Raw genomic sequence first — 24,003 nt, forward strand, 5'->3', positions numbered from 1 at the left:
TTCTGAGACAGCCTGATTTGATAGTGGGACTGAGATTGTGCCCATAGGAAATAAATGACAGCGTAAGGAAAACAGACAGGCACGCTCAGAATCCTTTCTGTTTAGCTGCATCATCTAACACAGGAAAATATGATGGCTTCACAAGTGGCTTGTAATTACTAGAGTTCGCTCCTGCTGACAATGTTAGGGATCAACAACCAGGCTCAGCGAGGTCCCGGTTAGCTACACTCATGCAGAAATTCCCATGGCATTTTTCACGCCTACACAGATGGCTCAAAATCTTCCCTATGACTCAGTTTACCAAACAACTTCAAAGGAGCCCTAACAGCTGTGAGTTGGCAAAGAAAGGTCTCTGCTTGCAGGACAACCTCCCGCTACTGATTTTGGCTGTGGGCAGCAAGGTCACTGGCAGCAACTACATCGGATCCACCAGCCAGACAGGACATAAACCCCTTCCCCGACACAACCTCCCTGAGCCCCTCCAGACTCCCACACAGGGAAGGGTTGGAAGGGTTCTACATCCGCAGCTGCTCCTACCAATACTGCCAAGCCAGATCCTGCCACAACTGTCATATTCCAGCAGCAGCAGCTGAGTATAGATTTTTAAAGATGCCAAGCAAAGCAGTTTCATCCATGGGATCATTTCCTGGCTGCTCCAATCGGTCAAGAAAGCGGAAACGGGTGCTGGGAGGAGGAGGTCGGGAGCAGGGAAAGCTGTGTGACCCTGGCTGCACACTGTCGTTTCCTAAAATCTTCTTCCTACCACTACAGAGTGCTGGATAGAGTTTCTGAAAAAGAGTTACTTTCCAAACATCCACATGGACGACCATGCTGCATTTCTCCAATCCTTTGCCAATAACAGTTTCGCAGTCACTGCCTGGATTAACGTTATCCTGAATTTACCCATTTACATGCAGAGCCAACATTTAGGTGTTTTTTTCCCCCAAAATTCACCAGGATTATTCCCTGGTATTCCAGCACTTGTTAAAACATCAGCATCAGCAGCTCAGAGCTGCTCAGATAATTTTGTTACCATTCCTAGGTGAAAGTTACACAACAAAGCATGTCCAAATGTTTAACAATTGCTGTTTATCATCTTTCCTCGTTTTTGAAACAGAAAGCAAACAGGAAAGAAGAAAGGCTTTTGCAGAGACAAAATAGGCAAGAACAAGTGGTGAATTTAGAAACTCATATAGCAAAACGTAGAGAGTCTCGCCAATATTGGGTAATACATTCTGTTTTCCCAAGAAAATAGTCTCTAAATTTCTGGCTCAGGATAGTCAGTCTGTTTTTCACAGATTTCTGCTGTACATCTGTTTAATCCAACAGGCCTGAAAAGCCAACCATTATAAAGATCCAGGTCACCTTCAGGTCACATCAACTAAAAGTTTGAAAGGGCTTTATTTTATAAGCATTAAAGAGAGGAAAGCCTAATTAAGCATGAATACAATCCCCGCTTAAGTAGGCTGGATTGGAACAATTTCTAGCAAAAAGCTCTTTTAAATGTTTATCTAGAAAATCTCCCATGTGAAAAGTAGCAACAAAATCAGGAAAGCTGCTCAGACTCGGGGACCTCTTCGCTACAGGGCACAGCACTTATTTGCTATTGCACAACCTGCCATTAAGCCCATCTGAGGTAGGAGCAGCAACAGCAGTGTTTACCTGCATTTTAAACAATGCACGTGTTTGTCCGGGGACATTCTATGGCTCCACACACCCCGTGTTGCTGGTGTAGTAATAAGTAAGCCATTCAACAAGTGAAAGCTATGAAGTAGGACAACTGCAGGAAAAAAATAGGATACGCATTTACATGTAATGAGACGTACTGAACAGGAAAAGCTCTGGAGAGAGACAAGAGAAACAACAGCATCACCATGGCCTTCACCAGAAAAGCAAAATACTCCGTATTTTTCAGGAAACACTCAGTAGCTGATAAAAATATTCCAAGTACACTGCAAGATCTCTAAGGCGATGGATTCTCTAAGGTATGATACAGCAACCAGTATTTCGACCGCAATCTTCACAGGAGCTACAAACGCAGTACTAATTTAGTAAGCTCACCAATGGAAATATAAGGCTGGGATATCTAAAATTAGGTGTGATGAAACAGCTATCTTTTTTGAGCTCAAGCTGGGGGTGGAGGTGGGAGGTGGTCAAGCTTACTTACTAAGTCCAGTGGAGGAACTACATTTCCAAAACCTCAAACAAGTGAACTCTAATAGTTCCTTGTCTAAAGCCACCTCTAAAGCGAACTTCATGATTTTTTTTTTTCCAGAGCAAAGGCAACCTTCGCTGTAGAGATTGAATTCCATATAAAGCAGATGTGCAAAGTCCTTTACAAGCTTTTAAAAGAAATCCTACAGTTCTAGAAACATATGGCTCCATTTTTGTATCACAGAACAATATAGGAAAAATGTAAATGCTTTTTCAACATTTTTCTAATCTAAAAGCTATGAGTGTCAACATGCATCATTGCTTAAGGAAAACGAAAAACTCTGAAAGTATGTTACAAGAGGGATTTATTTCAGCTGTTCATTTCCAAATGCCTTTAAGAAAACAACGTACTGCAGTGAAATTGGCTGTTTCGCTACTTCAACATGAAATGCATGAAAAGGGCAAAACACCAGAAAAGAATTAAGGAATGTTCCAAAGTATAGGTATAACTTGCTAGTGGTTTTACTGCTTTAAAGTGCTCTAAAACTTGTATGTACAGATGTGCAGTTCTTATTAAGGAATATGTCTAAATTATTGTGGAAAAGAATAGCATCCTATTTTAAGGCTTAGAAAGAAAGCCACTTTTAAATAGCAAATATACAGATGAAATATTCCAATATGAAGTAAGTTCAATAGCCAACATTTATTAAAGCTTTAATGCTGAAAATGCCTCTGTTGTCAGAACACAACATTTGGCATTCAGATGAGACACGTGCAAATGGCTTAATATGCTGGATGCAATTCCACTCCTATTGAACTCAAGGAATGCAATGGCAACAGAATAACTTTATTGGTACAGACACCTGCCATGAGCACCGGGCCGTGCCCAGGAGAAGGTGCCCAACATACTCCTGGAAGTTATACAGATACTCTCTCTTCCTATGCAGTGCAAGTGATTGAAGCATACAGCAGGAGACAAAATGAAGCTGACGGGGTTTGCTCATGTAACTTCAAGTGTGTCAAGTGAGATACCATCTGAATGCACCTGCGATATAAATTTATTTGGCTTTCAAAATGAAAAGAACTCCATAAACACTGCACTATAGAATTATTTCTGTCTAAGTGCATATTTCAACAGATTTCAGACTGCTTGTAATACACTTAACCAGGGAAACAGCTTTTGTAAAAAAGAAACGGCATCGTTTTCATCTTCAATTATCACTGGAAATAAATACACAGAAATAAAACCTCAGCTGGCAATTTCTTTGTTGCAACACAAAAGCATGGAGAGTATGTACCAGCTGAGATGCACTAACTCAAGAAAGAACTTCTGAGCTCTTCTGACTTGAAAGAAACATGAAGAGCTTGTGAACATATCAGAAGATTCTGCAGTTGATTTCCTAACAATCTAGAAACCACATTTACTAGGCGGTTGACAGGCTCTTACTAAGCAAAAGTGCAAATCCTCAAAAGAGTATTTTAAATACTAGCTTTGTTCCTTCTTAGGTTTCTGGAGCATTCAGGTAAGTACATAGCAGTTTCGGGTTTTGTTTTCAGTTTTGTTTTTTTTGTTTCACCTTCATCCCCAGGAAACAGAAACTCAGCCTCTGCCAAGTACAGCCCTTGATTCAATGCTATTAAGTTTACACTTACCCAGTCTGTTGTATTACATCTAAATTAACAGAAGCTGCTTAGAACAATAGACAAGCAAACTATTCATTTGACACAAGCTTTGGTCTTCTGCTTAGTATTTCACCATGTCCACAGAGGTTTTCCTGAAATTCTTCACCTTTTCCTTAACTGGTTACTCAGAAGACTGGCTATTTTCAGCACCTGTAGAGGGTTTACATTATTACTAGCTCAGTCTCCACATTAAAGTTGCATCTAACCTGGGCCTAGATCATCTTCATATGAGTGATTTTTTTAAGCAATGATCTACAGGAAAAAAAAAAATATAAATGCAAGTTTAAAGCAATTCTTGCAACACTAAGCAGCATTATAAAATCTTAATACATACTGCTGACAAAAGAATATGAAATTTATTCCTGGATGCCTTTGTATTTCAGCTTTAGAACAAGTCTAGCATGTGAAGACCTAGTTCTCCAAACATTAGTTTGGAATGAAGAATTGTATAGATCTACATCTTTTGAAGGTATCGCTTTCAGGTCGAATGAGAAACAAACCCTAAAAGCATTCAGCTAATGACAACCTACTTCCTTACATCTATAATATAGCAAAGTAAAATACAGTCTTCATGCCTCACAAAAGCACTTCAACCCTTGTCTGCTAGAGGGGCTTCATCTACACACCTCTTCAAACACAAGGATCTATTTGCGTGGCTTATCTAAACCAGAAAGTTCAAATCAGGGACAGCATCACCCATCAACAAACAAATTATTCAGATACCAGGGACATAAGATGAAGTGTCCAAAATGCCAAAATAGTTGACTTACATCAAATAAGAAACCGAGTCTGTGTTATGGCTTCCTGTATTTTGATACCCCACACTGCCTCTATATAAACCATCTGTGCTACACACACTTCAAGCCATCTTTCAACTATCAACAGGGCTTCTGCAGTAAAACAAACAATTACTAATAGATGTATCTTAGAGACAGATTTTAAATCAAAAGGCACAGTGCTCCAGCATTCTGTTATTAACAAAAGATCAGAACAAATCAGTAGAGAATTTTTTTTCTGAACATCCGTTGGTAACCGAATACAGAGATGAAAGACAGAGGGGGGAGTAACATTTGCAATCACACTCAGCCAGACAAGACAACACATACACAGAGTGTGGATTGAAAAACCACCTCCAAGTGCTCATTCTAAAAGAATTTTGTGACTTTTTTTTTTTTTCCCCCCTAACCAGAATCATACAAACCAAAGGAAGGAACACAAAAAGCTATTGTCGTTTGCACTAGCGAGTAAGTGTAATAAGGCATGATGGAAACAAGTTAACAAAGAAGCTGTAACCTGGACTCCTAACTGGGGAGTGCTAGAAGTTACACAGTTCCCCTAGGACTTGGCACATGCACCCCTCAGCTATTGAAACAGGTTAAAAGTATCAGACTGGCCAGAAAATAAACCTCATCCATTTTATAAACCTGAAGGTGTTCAAGGCCAGGTTGGATGGGGCTTTGAGCAACCTGGTCTAGTGGGAGGTGTCCCTGCCCGTGGCAGGGGGTTGGAAATCAATGATCTTTGAGGTGCCTTCCAACCCGAACCTTTCTATGACTTACAAGAGGAGCTGCTGATTCACAAGATCTTCTGGACAATTTCTCATGCGTAACTTCTGTTCAGAGGAAGACTGGAACATCGGTTGACACAAATTCCTCACAAACAAAAAACCCCATTTCTTAAGTGCGGATTACTTACAGGAAGAGTATTTAATAAGACAAGCTACAGATTAGTTGTGTATCCTGTGGCGAACCTACAATTATTGTAATTCAGGTTAATGAGAGTATTCACCAGACGCAAGGAATGAGGAAGGGAGATCAACAACACAGGCACAGGAGCTGGGGCCGGGGGGGGGCAGAAGCAGGAGCTCCCTCTCGCCGTGCCAGACATGCTGCCTGCTGCTGTACCTGCGGCTGTACCTGCCGCTGTACCTGCAGTTGTACCTGCCGCTGTACCTGCGGTTGTACCTGCCGCTGTACCTGCGGTTGTACCTGCCGCTGTACCTGCCGCTCGAGGACCTCTGGCCTCCGTTACAGCCCAGCATCCCTGCTCTCGGCCAAAGCAGGAATGAGAAGTGACAGCCAGCTCTCTCTCTCTCTCTCTCTGTGATTCACAGCACTGCTTTGTCATACCATAAGTAAACCTAGTTTTTAAAAGTGGAAAATAACTGCAAACCAGAGATTATGAAATGCAGAGTGTTACTGCATGCTCAGAGACGGTACATGTCTCGCAGAGGCAGCGTGCACGTGTACTAGACGTGCCAGAAGAATTAATACGTGACATAAAGTCGCGGTAGGGCTCGTTCTGCCGGGTGTCACCGCTCCCCGCAGCCGGGAAGCGTGGGGCCGTACCCCCGGTTCTGCCTCTGCAGCCGCACGGCCGTGGCACAGCGGGGCAAAGGCGGCCCTGACACACCTAACTTCACCTCAGCCGCCCAAAGGAGGCGACCAGAGCCCACCTCTGCCCCAAAGGCTGTGACAGACCCCGAGAAAAAACCAGAAACGACACCCGCTCCCTCAGCCAGCGGGCGCAAGGCCTCCCCGGGCGCGGGGGTGAGCCCCGAACCCGCAGCCCCATGGCGGGGAGGAGGAGAAGGAGCCGAACAACTCCCGGCTGCCCGCAGGGGAACCGGGCAGCGGCGGCACCGCCACAGCCCCGGGAGGTGGAACCCGCGCTCCCGGGCTCTCAGATCCCTCACACTCCCCCCCCCAGCCCGGCACCACACCGGCTGCCCAGGCCCCGCACAGCCCCCGCTCCCGCCGGGATGAGCCGCAGGCCGCGGGGCCGGGCCGGGGCGCGGGCGGCGTGGGGGGGAATGGGGCCCAGCCCCGCTCCCCCTCACCCCGGCCCGGCCCCGAGTACCCCTTTACCTCACCTCGCCCCCCCGCCGCCCCGGCCTGCCCCGCTCACCGTGTGGGAGTGCAGGCTCTGGCTCGCCTCGATCTGCGCTGTCAGCGGCACCGTGTCGTCCAGCAGCACCTTACCGGCCGGCGGCTTCTCCATGAACGCCATAGCGGGGCGGGGAGCGGCGGCCCCGGGTGCCGCCAACCTGCTTCCCGGTGGGGAGGAGGAGGAGGTTGGGGGGGGGGGGGGGGGGGGGAGACCGCCGCCGCTGTCAACACGGCAGCGCCGCGACGCCGCCGCCGCCGGGCCTTAGCGCCGCCCGCCCAACCGGCGGCCCCACCGACCGCCAGGGGGCGCCGCGGCCGCGCGGGGCGGGGCGGGGCGGGCCGGGCTCGGCGGCTCGCGCCCCCGGTGAGGTCCGAAGCCCCGGGGTCGGTAGCGGGGGGATGGAGCTGGAGGAGAGGGATGCGGGGGGACACAGAGGGGGATATGGATATGTGGCTGCCCGGTGCCGTGCTCTCGGTAAGTCGCCCCGCTGCTCCGTGCCGCCCCGGTGGCGCCAACGGGCTGCGGGGGGGGTGGGGGTGAGGGGGTGGGTGTTAGCCCCGGGACGGTGCTGGTGCGTGGAGAGAGGGAAAGAAACTGAAAAGGGCTGGTGCGCTTCCTGCTCTTCAGCTTTTGGGATTTCTTTTTTTGTAGTTAAACGACAATTTCAAAAATCAAATCCCATCCAGTATCTTCTCCCCAATTTGTAGATTCTTTTAAAAAACACAGATTTAAAGTCGTTAAGCTGAGTTCCACACCGTAGCTTTCATTGTAGTAGCGCAGAAAACTCTTTATTTCAATACTACTTGGGAACCTACTGCCTGTTAAACGCTTGTCTGCATTTTATTTTGTCTTTTGACACCGTATTCAGGAATTAAGCTCACTGAGGATGCTGTGAGACTCCAGAGCCAGAGTTTGTCGTACGCGTCAAACAGTTACCGTAATTAGCCCCATCTCTCCACCTTGCAGCTCCACAGTGAGAGGAAAACGGGCTGTGCGCTGTGGTTAAGCAGCTAAACCTCAGGCTGGCGGAGAAATCCTTCCAAACTACCCCTCCTCGTCACCCAGGAGGTCAGGTACGGGTTTGATGCCTTTTATTAATAGGCCTTTAACGCGAAACCTTCCCATCTGGAGAGGCAGGTGAGCAAGGAAGGAGGGGAGGCACATGCCTGCTTTGAAAAACAGAGTTTTGCACGGCAAAAGCCAGTGATCAGGCAGTGACCCAGGGCAGAAGGAAAGGAAACGGGGAAGTGAAGAATTCCTACAGACAAGAGATAATGAAAGCTCTCGCTAATTGCTTGTTCCAGGCTGTGAACAGACCAAACCCAGTCCTTTGAAAATAGAAGGCATATTGAAGCCAAACAGCTTACACATTACCCCTCCCTCTCATCCCGTGTGACATCACCTGGGGTTTGTTGTTAAGGTGCAGTTGCATTTAAGAACAAGACGTCACACCCAGGGAGAATTAACTGTTTTACCAGTAGCTTTCATCACAGTTTTGAGGACAAACTCTCTTTTCACAGCAAACAACTTTTCAGGTGATTTGCAGTCAAGAAAAGTTATGGATGCACTTCTGCTGCAGAGAAGATGGGCAGATAATAGACTTATAGATAGATAAATCTGGCAGATTTTCTCTGCCAGAAAATTATAGGAACCACCAGTGGAAGATAGACTGTGCTTTTACTCCTGATGGTCCCCATCATCAGTTTCTTAATGTATAATAATCTTATATTGGTACTAAAATAATTTAAACCGGGTGATTTACTAATGCACTTACCAAAAGCCTACTTTACCAGCAACCACGGTACTTTCAGTGGGCAAAAAGGAACACGCATTCACACAGACACATAAGCAGAGAGAGCCCATACAGTTATTACCCCACAAAACCGCCCCTGCTTGTCTCGCCCACAGGAGAATAAGAAGAAAATAAGTACAAGCAGTGACAATCTGGCTTTTTAAAACCCTCCTTCACTCCGCTTCTGGGAAACAAGCTTCAGAGGCGTTTGTCATTAAAGGTAAATTTTTGTTTATAATCAGGGTTTGTAATGTATTTGGAGAATCTGAATGTATTATCATGAGAGCCAGATCTCCAGCTGTATCAGGCAGAGTATACTGTGAAGCTTATAGTTTACTTTTGTCACAGTAAGCGTCTAGGTCCATTGGTTTCCTCTTGGCAGTACACAGGGAAAAATGAAAAGCTCCAAGTCTCTTAACACAGTTGCTCTGTGGATTGAGTTTGCGCACTGCCTTTGAAACATTTTGAAGGTTTTTTGTTGCAACTTTACTGGATTAAGTGATGGCACACAAAAAGAGTCAAAACCAAGTGTACATTTCTGACCTTTACAGAACAGCAGCAGAGGAACAACAGCTCTAACTGTCTGACACCATGACTTTCACCAGCCCTTCCATAACAGTCTTTCCGCTTTCTTTGACTTTACACGACACTGAAATGTGCGCAATAGAACCCTTCAGTCGTGTAACTTCCACTGCAGCTGTGACTTCTTCTCCAGCATACAAAGGAGCTGGAAATCGGATCTCCTGAGAGAGAAATACACAACCTTGACCAGGCATTTTAGTACCCAGAACTGCAGAAATAAGTCCATTGATCAAAACTCCATGCACAATAGTTCTCCCAAACCTAGATTTCTTTGCAAAATCTTCATTTAAATGCAAAGGATTTGTGTCACCTGTTAAATCAGAAAAAGTAACAACATCATTCTGTGTAAAAGCTTTGGTAAGTTCGGCCTTGTCTCCAACTTTTATGTGTAAACTCTGAAGTACGGGACGTCCAAGCAGCGAGCTGATAAGGGTTAGCTTTGTCAAGGTTCTTTGTCGGAAATCCCCTCCAGAAATTCCATACTTGAATGGCTGCAACATCTCAAGCAACTTCTGCTTTGTACAACCAAACCAACAACTGCATTCAGTCCAAGACTAGTTCTCTGCTGTTCCCAGACAAAGCAAGAAGAAATGGAGATGTCTAGTTTGGGGGGAAACAAAAACAAAGCAAGAAACAAACAAAAGCATTTTAAAAAACCACAACCAAAACACCATCAAATGCCCTCAAAGCTGAAAATACTTAAATTTCCCTTTTACAGAAAAGATTAAAAACTTAGAGCTATGCCTGAGCAGATTTTCGTTTAGCCATTGCTTTGGAGGCAAAGAATTCTTGGAACTTATTTTATTAAGCAGTACCAAAAAAATTAAGCACTCCCAAACCAAGATATTTTTGCATCTAGGCCATCTCTCTACAAAGAGGCAGTGCGCTCAGCCAGCCAGACAAGCTTACAGCGAGAACTGACACGCGGGGGAAGCCATCCAGCCCCCGCAGGGCTTTACCTGCAGCACTCGAAAGGCACACCTCCTGTTCTGGTAGAAGCCCAGCAATGTTAGAGCACTCCACAGCTTGACAAGGCCACTAAGTAAAAATAAAAATGAAATTTATTAATAAAGTTTGTTTTTCTCAGTTTTCCTGCAGCATACATATCTTAAATCAAAGCACGTTACAAAGATTAATGAAGGCTTAACTGAGTTCAACCACAGGTAATTTCACCAGGGAGTTCTGGTAGCAACATTGTGCCCTGGAGTGCTATTGCAATGACTGCAGTCTTTTGTCCTTGACATACAGAGATCCGTACTGCAAGCTTTTCAAGTTCACTTTACCAGCCTTGGTCTTTCTGTGCCTTTAAGCTCCTCCTTCCCCTAAATCACCTGCAGTTATCCTCATCATTTAAATCTGGTGACCATTCTCACCTTTACTAGAAAAAGAGATTTAAAGCCACATATTTCAATGGTCGTGCCAGGCCATTCTGTTTTAAAGGAGAAATAATGTACTGAGACAGGTAGGTTACCAAATCTTAGTGAATTTTTATGTTCTGCATAGTCTATGCAGACATCTACAAGTTAGGCTTAATTCTTTGAAGACTATTCTTAGGTTAACAGTTCTGTTTTCTTACAAAAAGTATTTTCATGGCTGTGTCTCAAGTGTGTACCCAACATACCTTACCTGCTAATAACTCTTAATATAGCAGACAGAGTTTTTTCCTCGTATGTTAAGACATCAACAGGCAAAGCTGCTCCAACCTATGAAAAAAAAAATTAAGTAATTGGCATCCCTTGCTCTTACAGTGGTTTATAAGCAAGTGGATTCACTGCCAGCATGTGACATCATTAAAGGTGTTATAGTTATGCCTAAATCTCACATGAGCGTTTCAGCTACAGCACCACTAGATTTTATACAGCTCCCTTCCTCTCGGAGCTCTTCAGAGAGGAACCACCACTTCTAGTTCCACGTTACAGCTGGGAAACAGGGGCCCAGGGGCGATGTGAGTTACCTAAAGCCACCCAGCAACACCGCACCCTTAGCAAGAACAGCACCGTGGACTCCCCCAGCCGAGAAGCTGTTCCCTGCCCATACTTCTGCTTTTAAACCCTCACTGCAGCACCAGCATCAATATCCCAAATTCCAGAGGCCAGGTATGCAGGAGCCACTTCACTGTGGCCGCTAAGACAAAACGTACAACCCCCACAGCTTCGTTACACCGCGGGGTAGCGGAAAGCCCGACCGGAGAGGCTGCTCCCTCCCCGCAGGCCCCAGGTTCCCGCCCGCCCCTTTAAAACCCACCGCGGGAGGCAGGGGCGGACCGGCGGCTCCCGCACGGCTCTCCCAGCCCCAGCCCGAAGCCGCCGGCCAAGGGAAGGCAGCCTGGCCCGGCCCCATCCCATCTCTCCGTGCAGCTCCCTCAGCGCCCGGCCTCGGCCTCGGCCCTGGCCCTGGCCCCGGCCCCCCTCTCCGTGCAGCTCCCTCAGCGCCCGGCCCCGGCCCCCCACTCCGTGCAGTTCCCTCAGCGCCCGGCCCCGGCCCACCTCTCCGTGCAGTTCCCTCAGCGCCCGGCCCCGGCCCACCTCTCCGTGCAGCTCCCTCAGCGCCGACACCACCAGCTGCTTGAACTGCGCGACGTTCGGCCGGGCCCCGCCGTCCGGCAGCTCCCTGCGGGGAAGCAGAGCAGAGAGGGCGGGCTAGAAAGGCTCCGCGGCGGGGGTGGGGGGTCTCTCTCTCTCTCTCCCTCACTCACACACGCTCGCTCGCTTACAGGCGGACCCGCAGGTAATGGTGCTCCGCGCCGCTCCGCAACACCCGCCGCTCGAAGGTGGCGGCCGGCACCGCCGGTGGCTCCATCCTCCCTGCAGGCCGCGCACCGCCCCCCTTCTACGGCGGCCCCGCGGGCCCAGCTCGGCGCGCCCCGCCTCCGCCTCGCCATGGCGACCGGGCGGCGCCGACGGGAGGCCTCAGGCCCGGTCCCTCTCCGATAGGCCCGGGCGATTCTGGGGGAAGGGCACCGGAGCCGGCCCCGGGCCGAGGCTCAGGCCCGCAGCCGCGGAACCGGCCGTGCGGGGAACCCGAGCGCGGCAACAAGCGGCCCTCGGGTCTGAGGTTAACGCCGGGGAAGCTTGCGGGAACAGATGGTGTTTCCGAGCGCTACAGGCGAGCTTTCGGCTTCCGAAGGGCGAATATCGAACGCTGGGCGATGAACAGGCTGCTGGGGAGGGGCTTGGCAGAGATGCGCCTTCTCTTCCCCGTTAAACAAATTGTGTCGGTCCCGGTGGATTCCCGGCGGAGCGTGCTGCCTGGCACCGTAAGGCCGAGGGGACCGTGTCATCCCAGCCTCTGGTTGGCAGGACGCAGGACTGGAACAGACTGGAAAGGCGCGGAGAAGTCGGTGGGGAGCGTGTCTCTGCATCTCGCTGGTTGGGGAGATCACCCAATGGTGGCACCAGCACGAAGCCTCGTCGCTGATCTGAAGATTGGTGTGAAATGCATCCTTCGGAGGGAGAAACAGCAGAAAGGATGGAAATATCTTGGCTCTGCCAAAATGATGAAACATCATCCTTAGCATAAAAACTTCACAGAATCTTACTTCTTTTAAAAAAAAAAAAAAAAAAAAGAAGAGTTTATCCAGGAATTAATATTCACCCCAGCAGGGTAACACTGCAGAAGCCCAACACCCATCTGATGTGCCCCAAGTTAGGGCCCAACTCACAGGACACCATTTGCCTTTGCCACCAAGCTGCTCAGTCTGTGCAAAGGAACTTGGGGGTTCAAGACGTTTTCTCTGTTTGGGGGTTTCTCTCTGTCCTGCAGGGAGCCCAGCCTCTTGCCCTGGGTGCTTGGCAAGCCGTGGACCTGGGCCCCAGCATGCCGCCAGCCCACTCGCGTGCCGGGCTGTAAAGGGTACACCTCCCTCTCTTTTCCAGGCACTGAGCTGTTTTCATCTTCCTTCTGCTGACGTGGCACAAAACCTGGAGACGGCGCGTTTGTGTCAGCTAAAGCCCTTGGTGATTTTAGAGAGGTATTCATAAGAAAACAGCGACATATCTCACAAAAGCAGCCCCAAGGGGTTATCTAATCCCCCCCCTGCCTCAGACAGATAGTCTAAGGGTTCAGCAGAGCTGGTTTGCAACTGTTCAGGGGGAAAAAAAATAAAAAATTAAAAATGTAGTGCTTGAAGACTCCATGCTCCCCCAAGCGGTCTGTTCTAGCTGTATTCCAGACATCTTTTCAATGCTTAATCAACAGCTTCCCTGCTGCAGCTTATGGCCCCTATTAATAGGCCTGTCCTAATCAATACGGGAATCATTCCTCCTTGTTTGAATATTCCCTGCCCCTTTTTCCCCAGTGCTTTTTTCCGTAGAAAAAAAAATCCCAGTTTTTCCTTACCCTCCTGTAAAATATAACATTTTCTAGATATTTGTTTATCATGCTGCTGCCCTCTGACCCCTGCAGGTGTCAATAACATGTTCCTTGAGTTAAAGTGCCCAAAGCTGAGGCTCTGCTGGAATACAGAACTTTTCTCACGTTTGACACCACAATTCTCTGAGCTACTCTCCCTGACTGATTTTACAACTGTATGTAAAATACTAAGTGTTTAGAAACAAAACTTCAGCAAAAGCAAATATTGATTTTGAACAGGCAATTTCACATGTACCAAAGTAATTTTCTTTTCAAATTGTTAGTTAGGTTAAAAAAAAAAAAAGGCAGCTTGTCACATAAAGCTTGCTATAAGTGAAGGCCAACAATATTGTGGAATATTCAGGAATATTATGTTTCTCCTAGGAACTGAGAACAGTCAGCACAGTGCTCAATCAATCAATCAGTTCTACGATAATTTGGCAGACAGGTCAGAGCAGCCAGTTTTACTGGGAGCAATGATATCTACAGAAACTGGTATTGTTTTTTAAGGTATTAGTAAAATTTTAATCACCAAATAGCAAAAGGTGGTGGTCGGGTAACGTATAAATCTCTTTTGGTTATTGCAACAGGGCGAGTGCTGTTCTCCATAAGGCTCTGACAACACAAGCACAAGAAACTCGGACGCTCCGAGTACATGGAAGGAGCTGCTGGGAAGTCACTCCTGATGAACGCGCTGGGGGTTGTGTCAGCTGCAGTGAGTCAATAAAGAGCACACACAGGATTGTACAGGAAAGGCTGGACACAACATGTCAGTTTTTTTATTAACCAAAAGTGAAGCTGAACCCCAGAGTGGTTTAACTTGTTAAAACCATATGTTTGTATGGCAGATATTTTTCTTTCATGTTCAACACTATAGTGCAAGAACCAAACTTCGCAGCTGTTCATCCCTTGAGAATCAAGTACTAAATGTAAAATGGATTAAAATAAGGGTCCCTCAATGAATCAATTAAAAAAACAAAACATTTAACTCAAAAGAACAGACCAATTTTAAGAACTGTCTTAGGAAGTTCTCCCAAGTGAAAGACCTTTAAAAGCACTTGGAGCCTTGAGGTAGCAACTTTATGCAGAATTTAATTCCCCTCCTGCCCCACAGAGCAGAGGAAAATTAGTAGCGCATTATTAGCTCCAGCCAGCTAAGCAGAGTTGAGGGTTCTCCTGTGAGGTTAGTGACTTTCTCTTGCATCTTGAAATAGTGCAGCGCTGCAGCCTGTCAGGAGGAAGTCCACAAGGAAGGCCTCTTGAAATAAAAGATATGGTTTGAAAAATGTGAAAATAATCAGCAATAACCGTAACAACAAAAATTATCTGGAGTGAAAAAAAAACCCAAAAGTGTTTGTATTTTGGCAAGACTAGTTTACAAATACATGTCAAGAACAAGAGTCTGCTTTCAGCCAACAGAAAAGAAAGAATGGAAGTGACATTCAAAGGGGGGTCGGTTTTTTGCCCTCTGTGCAAAATTGCACTTTGTTTTTAAAGTTTTAAGTTTTGCACTTTTGTTTCAAAAAAGAGAGCACTTTTGCCCTTTTTTGTTCTTTTACATTGTGAAACCTGTGCTGTGACACTGAACAGAAATACCATATGCCAGGATATTTGACCACTGGAAGCTCCTCTCACTGACTTCACAACAATCACAAGCAGGGAATCACGAACAAGAGACTTTCCCCCCCGCCCCCCCAAGTCTCAAAGACACTATCCTCTTTGCCCACTTTGCTGCTGAGTTCTTTTATTAAAAACTAGATGTGCCTCTGCTACCAATTTCAGAGACTCCACAGCAGATTTACTGAACAATGAGCAGTAACAACAAAACACCTGGGCTCGTTCTGCACGACAATTGCGACGGACAGCCATAGTGAGGAGGGATGAGCTGAGATACAGTGATGCGGCAGATCTTTACGAACAGGCGCCTCGCTTCACTCTCTGGTCTCGGTATCACCACTCACACGCTTTCCAGCTTTGCTCACTGCTGGTGCTCTAACCAGATACCTGGCAACGTTGAGTATCTTACTACAGGCTTCTCTCGCTCTTCATGCTCCAAAATTGTACAGAACAGGTTGGTTAAACCGGACGGAACTAAATCAGGCACATTGCCAATTACAGCTTTTAAATGGAGGAGCCTTTTCACAGGCTCATTCAGCTCAAGGTCAGGTTGCCTCTTTACACCACAGAATGATGTCACATGGATCCTGGATGCAGGATGGCATTGCCCAGCACGCCCTTGCTTCTGGGAGTCTAGGGAAAGGTAAAACTTCAAAGCTTCTTGCTTGCATGGGATCCCAAGTCTTTTGACTTTACGTTCCCATCCCTTCCTTTGACTTCTAGAAGCCATCAAATCCTCCCTTCCAGGCAGAATTACCTGAAGAATCTAACATCAGCCTTGCCTGTTCTTTTGGTTAAGCTTCAGAACAATTGCCAGTGTTTGCATATGCTGAGTTATACAGTCCTGTCCTGCAGAGAACCAGAATCCATCTGGAAGGCTGCCCAACCCACCAGGCCCCTCTGGATAAAGGAGAGGATATTCTGCCTGGGAGCAGCACAGGCCAAGCCGATGATTATTCACAGCAAGTTTCTCTTTAGTTCACATGACAGTTTAGGCAGCACAGAAACTCAGGCTATTTTGGAGACCGGTTTATATCTGGTTCACAGGACTGTCACGAGCTGCCTCATACTCCTGTCTTGGAGCCCAAAGTATCTTAAAGTTTTATCTGTTATCAATGCGAGGACATGATGAGTGGTTAGCTGGGTTTTTTTTTTCCATGTTTTCTTGGGTTTTGTTTGTTGGTTTGGTTTTGTTTGTTTTTTAAAATTCTGTAATCAAAAGAATGATTTTGTCTTTGGTGTTAAACCTTGGAAGCATGAATGAAGTACCTGCTGCTTCTTTGGCTGTAATTTACAATAAAAAAACCAGCCCAATAAAGCAAGGAAAATTCACTGTTCTAAAATACATGCAGTTAGAACAGCCACTAGACATCACAATCAGGACTTTAATAATATGGAAACACCTAGTTCAGTGGTGTCCATTACAAATCATTTGCATTATATAAAAATATGACTCCAATTACAGTAACTGGACAACAGCCATTCAAACTTACCAAGTTTCCATCTTACTCATATTGCAGGAACTGGGAGGAGCTCATTCATTTAAGGAAAAAAAAATTCTCCAGAAATCAACTTAGAGTTGCAGCTAAGCATCTCGTGCCTTAGAGAAATGTCCACTGTGATAACTAGAAGCAGGAATTCAGCATTAGCATCCTTCTAATCTTGCTCACATGGCCATGAATAAAAAGAGCAGGTTCTGTTATACTAGCATCCACAATTAAAATTTTATAACCCCATAAAACACCAGTAAGTTTTGCACGAGCTGCAGAAGAATGCAAATTCGAAGGGTCACTAGATTTATTACCTACAAATTCAATGTCTTAATATAAATATTCTGTTTGTACACCATAAAAATTTCCTCCTTATGGTCTGATTCTTATTTAGATAATACTCTTGATAAAATCTCAGCAGTATGCCAATTAAGATCATTAAAGCTACAGAAATAGAATCTACCTAATAAATGCTGCAAATTTAACAGGTATTTTAGATAAACATCATTAGCTTAGTTATCACCTAAACCAAAAAGACTCCTCAAACACACCAACTGCGTAGTCAGCAAAGACATTTGCTTTACAAAGTCAAATGTTGCCAACTTTTCAAAAGTTTAGCAAATCAACATGGTATTTGGAAGCATCCAAGTGTCTAATGAAGTTAGAATACTGTGAAATGTTAGGACGGGGGGGGGGAGCTCCTGTAAACAAGTACAGAAGTAGTCTTCATTTAAATTATAAAACATTCACCTCCTTAAAAAGCTTTAAAACTGACCCAATTGACAATAGTGCCCTGGGAAATCTAGCAGTATAAAGGATCTCAGTAAGCAAGAGAAGGTCATATATTGTGATCTCACCACAATAAAATGTACTCAGTGTCAGGAACAAGGAGCAAATTTGGGGAGATGACAATTATGACACCTTCAGACCATTTGATCTGAACCACTGCAATTTTTTGGGCAGCATAGAGTAAAACAATTTTCTTTGCTGCTCAGGAAACACTTAAAATTTAGTAATGCTTGATTTTCTGCATTTTGTTGCTAAGCAGACTCTCCCATGTCCCTAGCCTAGTTTACTTGGTTTAAAGAGCTATAGTACCTGCACCTTTCAGGAGGTGGAAGAAAACTTCAGTGCCACCTTATTAATTGGCTCCATTGATATTTTAACTTCAAACCCAGATGCTACAATTAAAAGCAAATTTGACATTGTGTAAGGAAAGCATCAGATGAAGGTAGTAAGCCCGTGAAAGGCTCCTATTCCATAGGCTGCCTCTGCAGAACAGGCAACCTCCCACTACAGAATCTGATCTGAAAATTTATCCCAACAGTAACAGGAGAAGGAAGGAGGCTTCTATATCTTGCACACTTTGGGTTTCATATCAGGCACTTGAACTGTTGGACAGATGCCATTCTGAACCAAGTAAGTGAACATAGGGTTAGAATCATCTTTAATCTAGGTCTAATAATGAAGTATCAGCAGCAAAGTGGAGGCAGGGAGTGAGCAATCCATCTGTGCTGAGACTTGTTTATGGTTTCTAAAATGCCCAAGAAGACAGCAGCAGTAACTGTTCCGTAGTGTCCGTTTTCCTTGTGAGTTGTGTTGCTGATAGGAGGCTTTTCTGTGTCTTGAACTAAGAAGGCATTGAGGTACCCTATGCCTAATTCCCTGGATCCAACAGGTCCATGCTAGAGCCAAACAATGCCACCAGCTGCTCCTCATAGTGTGTTATATTCCTCTTCATAATGTCCATGCAGGGTCCAAGCAACCTCTCAAATGCTTGCACATCCATGACTGCAAAGGAACAGAAGTGAAACCAAGATTGTTTGTCAAAAAGGACATCACACACCAATCTGTTTTTTTAATTCAGAACACAGACCCCCAGTCCAACCCATTAGGGTTTGAGGCTTCAATAGAAGCCACAGAAACAGAAATCATACTTCTCTTTTCCCTCTATACTATTATTTGGAGAAACAAGATAAATGAAACACAGACCTGACCCAAGGATAAACGCAGAAGCCCAATACACATCACACTGGCATTAAAAGATCATCTGAAAGCTGCATGTGACAAACAAGCTGCAGACAAGAAGCTAATGCTACTTACCCCTTCAAAAAGCACAGGCCACACAAGCAGAAAAAAACAGAACCTGCTGAAAGGAAGCAGTAGTGCTTCTCAAACTTCTACATGGAGATCTGCTCCAGCCCATGCTCCTAGCTTCTCATGTCTGACCGCCAGTTACCAACAGGCTGCTAGCTTTTGAATAGCTGCTCGCTCAGGCATGGTCCACAAAACAAGCAAAGACAACTGTAGCTAGAAACACAGAACATCTGCTTACCTAAACATTTGACCTCCCCAACAGCATAGGCAGAGGCTGCTCTGGGTTTGTTGGTAACGAGTGCAAGCTCTCCAAAATACTGCCCTCTGTGACACCGAGCAATCTCCACTTCTTGATTAGCTTCTTTACTTGTCATAGTCTGTTAAACATTACATTTTAATTATTTGCATGTAGTTCTGTTATTGTACAAGGCTGCAGTTAATCCCAGATCTCTTACAGACGTGCAACAGCTCATTGGTTTAGGGCTTTTAAACTAGCAAGTCCCAAGTCATGCTCTATACTGGTAGAAGTGCTGTCCTTAACAGCATGTTCAGTTAGAAGTTTGATAAGAAAAGTGTATGGCAGCCCACAAGGTTTGAGATTGGCAGGTATTTACCGTTCCAGCTTTGGGAACTGCTATGACATTAGCCTAACGGGTTTTATCACACACATGTTGTTCCCTAAGGCTGCTTCAGACTGCACAGAGATATGTTCAAATGCCAATGTCTATGTCACTAGAGATAACAGACCCCAGGTTTTGTAAGTTGCAGTTTTCTATCATCCTAGAAGAAAAGTTTCATCTCCACTCTTAAGGCCAGGGAGAGTGTATCACGTTAGTTTGCAGAGGAGCAGATACAAGCAAAAGACTTTCCAGCTTTAGTAAAGTGACTTCTGGCTCCTTCAGAACAGGTATGGGGATTTAAAACCTACATCACATGAGTGACAAAGATAAATATAATAAAATAATATCTTAAAATAAGTCAGGGTAGGCTTTTTCCCACCACTTGTATTAATCGATTGAATAGGGGATTGACCTAAAGCCTAAACCACACAATTTGAACTCACCTTGCTTTTAATCAAGATTTTTACTTCACCAGATTCTACAATGTAAAAACAATCTGCTTTATCACCCTGTGAAGGAAAAGGTAAAACAAATTATTTAATAAATGGTATTAACACATTCACTCTGAACTAGGCCTAGTGCAGAAATCTGCTAGAATTGACATATATTCAAATTCTTAACATTAAAAGGTGACTGGTAAGGTAATATACCAGAGGAACCCAAGAGAGAAGGAACTATCAGTACACATCATTCAGTGAGAGCGTAGGTGGAAAGGAAAAAGCAAAGGACATTGACGACATACAGCAAAACCACTGAAGTTCAAGTCTTCCAATCCTGATGGAAGTATCCAATAGTTAGTGAAACTAAGCAAGGCCTAGAATTTCCAGAAGAAACTTTTAATAAAACACCAATTTAGCGACTGCATTTCTAGATGTCAGTAGGAAGAAGGATCCATTAAACTAAGTACGAGCTCAGTCAATCCCAGGTAAAATAGTGGGAGATCAGCAAAACCCAGAATAGCTGTATTTCAGGAGCGTGAACGTAAAAAGTAAGAGAAGGATAATTTACAGAAAACCAAGTCCATAATGTAAGCCACCTACATGAGCAACGATGCAACAGCTGTATAAAGGTAGTGAGAATGGCAAGGAATAATGAAGCACTCAATAGCATCATGCAGTTAAAGGAAAATAAGTCACATAGGGCAAGTGGGAGAAAATAAAAGTTAATAGCCATTTTTTATGAAGTTCTAGAAAGATATCACAAGCTGTTGTTGAATAACTGAGGATGAAATTGAAAAAAAAAAAGTTTAGTTTAATCAAATTCAACTGTTTCTATGAAAGAGTCACTGTGAGGGTGACCAAGCCCTGGCACAGGTTACCCAGAAAGGTTCTGAAGTCTCCATCCTTTGGGATATTCAAAAGCTGTCTGGACATGGTCTTGGGCAAATAGCTGTAGGTGGACCTGCTTGAGCGGGAGTGTTGGACCAAATGACCTCCAGAGGTCCCCTTCCAACCTCAACCATTCCATGAGAGCTTCTAGAACCTTTATCACATCTATCTAAACCGCATCAGGTTGCAGACTTTCAACAGATCGTATTTTACATCTGCTCTGGAGAGCTTTGCCAGGACTTAAAATTTTGAAAGTTTTAGTTGTGACAGAGAGGACTTTCCCTCTCTTATAACAACCCCTGTGGGCTTGGTATAGGACTGGAGGTCAGAGTGGAGAGCCAGCACATGCCTCCTGCTATGAATCAGAAGCAAAGGGACTAAAGGCTTCAAAGAGCAGAGGCTAGATAAGGCACTGATAAGGGAATGGGAGCGGCTCAGCAAAAAAAACGCCTGTGAAACAATGTGAGGAGAGAGGTAAGTCTGACATTAAGTCAGATGGGCAAGATGTCAGATGACATTAAGTGGGCAAGGAGACTATGAATGTGATGGGAAGGATGGATAGAGATGATCACGACTTGAGTATGAAACATGGGCTGGGAGAAGATGATGCAAGATTTAAACATGGAGTTACAGAAGGAATTAGGCCCTCGGCTAAGCTTCCAGGGGATGGTCGTAAATCATCCAGCACAAAGCTGTTCAATGCACCGTTGCCACCTATCACAAGATGAACCAATGCACTCAGTGCAATTCTGAGAGTAAGCACCAAAAGAGTATGTAGTTTTTTCTTTCAAAAAATAAAAACAAACAGAGTGGGAGACATCTCCATAACACAGGCAGGCACTAACAATTTTCAAGTGCTTTAAAGCATACCGCCCTTAACTGAAAGATCGAAGTCCAAAAAGGTAATTAAAATGTAAAATTATCCACGAGAGAAAAGGGATTCATGGTATTGATGCAACTGCTGCAATGGAAGAGTTATTGCATCTTTTTCAAGCATAAAATTTCATCACCTTTAGCAGTGTATTACCATCACCCAGACCTATCCAGACTATTAATCCTCCTTTAAGGGTAATTATATCCTTGTCCTTAATTCAGTTATTACAAAAGATTAAAACCAACTGCGTAATTGGATCACTGATTGCGTGGGTTCCCAGTTTTGAGACTGATTTATAAGCTTTGATTTTGCTGACAGTTCAGTTTTCTCAGGGTCTTAAGCAACAAGATCTTCAAACTACAAAATTGAGGGTATTTTTGGAGAAAAGTAATTTGGCAGTATTTGGTTATCAGCAAACTCAGGTTTCCTGCATCCAGAGTTATCTGGCATTCAAGGTAATTAAGATTAATTATTCAAGACATTATCAAGGAGTCATATTCTGTTTATAAAACAAGATGACAGTTGTGATCAAAAGCATGCAATTTCAGGTAAGCCCAGGACTTCCTTGCCTTAACTTGAACTAGAGCACTTTTGTGACAAACAGAGCAACTGCAAGATAAACTTGATGCAAAATTCCTGTGTTTCATCAGTAACAGTGTTCCAAAACGTTATTTGTGTTACAGCCAAAAAAATCCCACAGCTTTAGCTTGAGTTTGTCCAGCTTCACGTTCCCCTACTCTGGCCTTGCTCTATTACAGCAGACAAAACACACACCAACAACCAAAGGCTGTGGATTGAAGCTAGACAACTAAGCCACTGAAATACTCTTTTTAAGAGCATCAGGAAAAACAATGGTTTTCATTAACCCTTATAGTTTCTTAGAATAGTTAACTGAGCTGGGTCCAACTGGCATAATATTCCAAATGACGTCATCGAGTTTCATGTTTGTTTTTGTTGTTTAGTCGGACCTGGGAATTAGAGATGCCTTTACTACATGCTTGTGACTCCTTGTATAATCTGGTCAGAGCTGCCTACGAGAAGCGTAGCTGGAGGCTGTCATGGCAAATTAAACAGACAGACATTTATTTTCATCTTCTTAAGGCACACTTCTCTTGAAACCTTGCAAAGACCATTTATAAAAAACAAACAGATGAGATAATTAAAACCCAGAAGCTAAAGTAATAGAATAATTTTTTAGCAAAAGACATACTGGCTGTTCCCCAAACATTCAGGAAGTGGTTAAATAAATTGAAAGCATTAAAAGAATGCTTTAGAATTGGAAGTATTAAAAGAATAAGCGATGCGAAGCTGGTCCAAGCAGTAGGATTCTATATGTCAATTCCAAACAAGGAAAAAGAAGCAGAGAAAAGAGAATGATAAAAGAGAAATTTAGACTTCAAATACCTGAGAAATTATACGTTCCCCATCTTGATACACTTTCTCCCCTATAACATCCACTATCTTCATTCGCTCTGATGCCTGGAACAAAGAGAAAATTAAACATAATCATCTATTACAGTGCACCTCTTGTAAACTTTATATCCCTGAAATGAAGAGGCACTCAACAGGCATAAACACACAGTATCTGGGTACTGAAAGCAGAGCCCCTACAATGACATTGTTGTACCACACTGCAGCTTTCAAGACTACCGTAATCAATAGGGCAAGAAAATTGTCTGGTGTCCCATCCGTGCGCTTTTCTTACCCTGAAAGTTAACAAATAACTGATTTGGTTGCTTTAGAGCAAAGAAAAAAAAAAAAAATTGTCATAAACTTCCTAAGAACAAACTTCCATGAGAAACACAGCAACACATTTTCAAAATATTTTAATCACCATATACTTGAATATATGGATCTTTTGTATGTCCCAGAACTCATTCCTAAAGTGTAGAGAGGACGGGGCTATGAAAAGGATACCAGCTCTATACTGTAAGCAGGCACAGCAACAGGCCACCCAGCAGCGAGGGCAAGAGGTACTAATCTGACATGCAACGAAGCATGGTCTGAGTCTTCATAAACAGGAAGGGAGAAAGAACACTTACATTTATCTCCAATGTTTCCCACTGCCCATCTAGAACACCACTAAACAATTTTATTGCTTCAGAGCAGTGTAAAACACGTATTAAGGAAGGAGGGAAATCCGACAGCTAAACTGAGTATCTCGACAGATGATTCAGTTATAATCCATTCACTCCACAAATGCACCTCAATCTGGCCTGTGTTTGAGAAACTCAGTTCTGGTTCTCACATGATTCAACTGCAGTGTGTCATGCAAAAAGCCATCCAGTGATAACAAGTTATTTTTCGATATTTTAAAAAATTTATGAGTCATTTTTGTGCTCAAAAAAAGTCACATTGATGGAACTAGTTTAAGCCAGGCACTGAGGGAGAAGGTGTTCTGCAATTTACACATTCCACAGCTACCAACATATGTCCAAAATAATACATATTAGAGGTTGCTGTTCACACTTAATGATACTTTGCAATTTTGCAATCTTCTCTCAGAGGGATTAAAAGCTTTTCTCAA

The 24,003-nt window shown here is 44.4% G+C and overlaps 4 protein-coding genes across 17 annotated transcripts in view; all 4 read right to left on the reverse strand.

The window, feature by feature from the left end:
- Positions 1-7,010, reverse strand: part of PXK (PX domain containing serine/threonine kinase like) — a 37,220-nt gene extending 30,210 nt beyond the window's left edge. For 10 of the 13 annotated variants that reach the window (XM_074151345.1, XM_074151344.1, XM_074151347.1 and 7 more), the window contains exon 1: positions 6,745-6,846. In XM_074151345.1, the coding sequence (XP_074007446.1) occupies positions 6,745-6,846 (102 nt within the window). Of the gene's footprint in view, positions 1-6,744 lie in introns of all 13 variants that reach the window. The other 3 variants (XM_074151338.1, XM_074151336.1, XM_074151337.1) reach the window with 2 other exon arrangements.
- Positions 7,011-7,490: 480 nt separating this feature from the next.
- Positions 7,491-11,927, reverse strand: RPP14 (ribonuclease P/MRP subunit p14). The gene is made up of 5 exons (XM_074151994.1): positions 11,814-11,927; positions 11,626-11,710; positions 10,727-10,803; positions 10,060-10,138; positions 7,491-9,700 (listed from the first exon to the last, which is right to left on the reverse strand). Exons 1-5 carry the CDS (start codon positions 11,897-11,899, stop codon positions 9,644-9,646), a joined length of 384 nt encoding a protein of 127 aa, XP_074008095.1. The 5' UTR covers positions 11,900-11,927; the 3' UTR covers positions 7,491-9,643.
- HTD2 (hydroxyacyl-thioester dehydratase type 2) lies at positions 9,094-9,600 on the reverse strand. Its single transcript, XM_074151992.1, has one exon. It carries the CDS (start codon positions 9,598-9,600, stop codon positions 9,094-9,096), a length of 507 nt encoding a protein of 168 aa, XP_074008093.1.
- Positions 11,928-14,202: 2,275 nt separating the features above from the next.
- The window catches only part of PRKAR2A (protein kinase cAMP-dependent type II regulatory subunit alpha), a 65,790-nt gene continuing 55,989 nt past the window's right edge, over positions 14,203-24,003 (reverse strand). For both annotated transcript variants that reach the window (XM_074151314.1, XM_074151315.1), the window contains 4 exons: positions 22,881-22,955; positions 19,718-19,783; positions 18,893-19,031; positions 14,203-18,348 (listed from right to left, as the gene is read on the reverse strand). In XM_074151314.1, the coding sequence (XP_074007415.1) occupies positions 18,215-18,348; positions 18,893-19,031; positions 19,718-19,783; positions 22,881-22,955 (414 nt within the window). In that variant the 3' untranslated portion in view covers positions 14,203-18,214. The remainder of the gene's footprint in view (positions 18,349-18,892; positions 19,032-19,717; positions 19,784-22,880; positions 22,956-24,003) is intronic.

The sequence above is a fragment of the Numenius arquata genome, chromosome 8, assembly GCF_964106895.1.
Source record: "Numenius arquata chromosome 8, bNumArq3.hap1.1, whole genome shotgun sequence".
Lineage (NCBI taxonomy): Eukaryota > Metazoa > Chordata > Aves > Charadriiformes > Scolopacidae > Numenius > Numenius arquata.

What these genes read in the sequence shown, in the direction of transcription:
- HTD2 (XM_074151992.1), bottom strand. Translation starts at nt 9,600, where the DNA reads ATGTTGCAGCCATTCAAGTATGGAATTTCTGGAGGGGATTTCCGACAA.
- RPP14 (XM_074151994.1), bottom strand. Translation starts at nt 11,899, where the DNA reads ATGGAGCCACCGGCGGTGCCGGCCGCCACCTTCGAGCGGCGGGTGTTG. An exon ending in CATTACCTGCGGGTCCGCCT is followed by an intron (nt 11,711 to 11,813) that starts GTAAGCGAGCGA and finishes GCTTCCCCGCAG; the next exon opens with GGAGCTGCCGGACGGCGGGG. An exon ending in TGAGGGAGCTGCACGGAGAG is followed by an intron (nt 10,804 to 11,625) that starts GTGGGCCGGGGC and finishes TTTTTTTCATAG; the next exon opens with GTTGGAGCAGCTTTGCCTGT.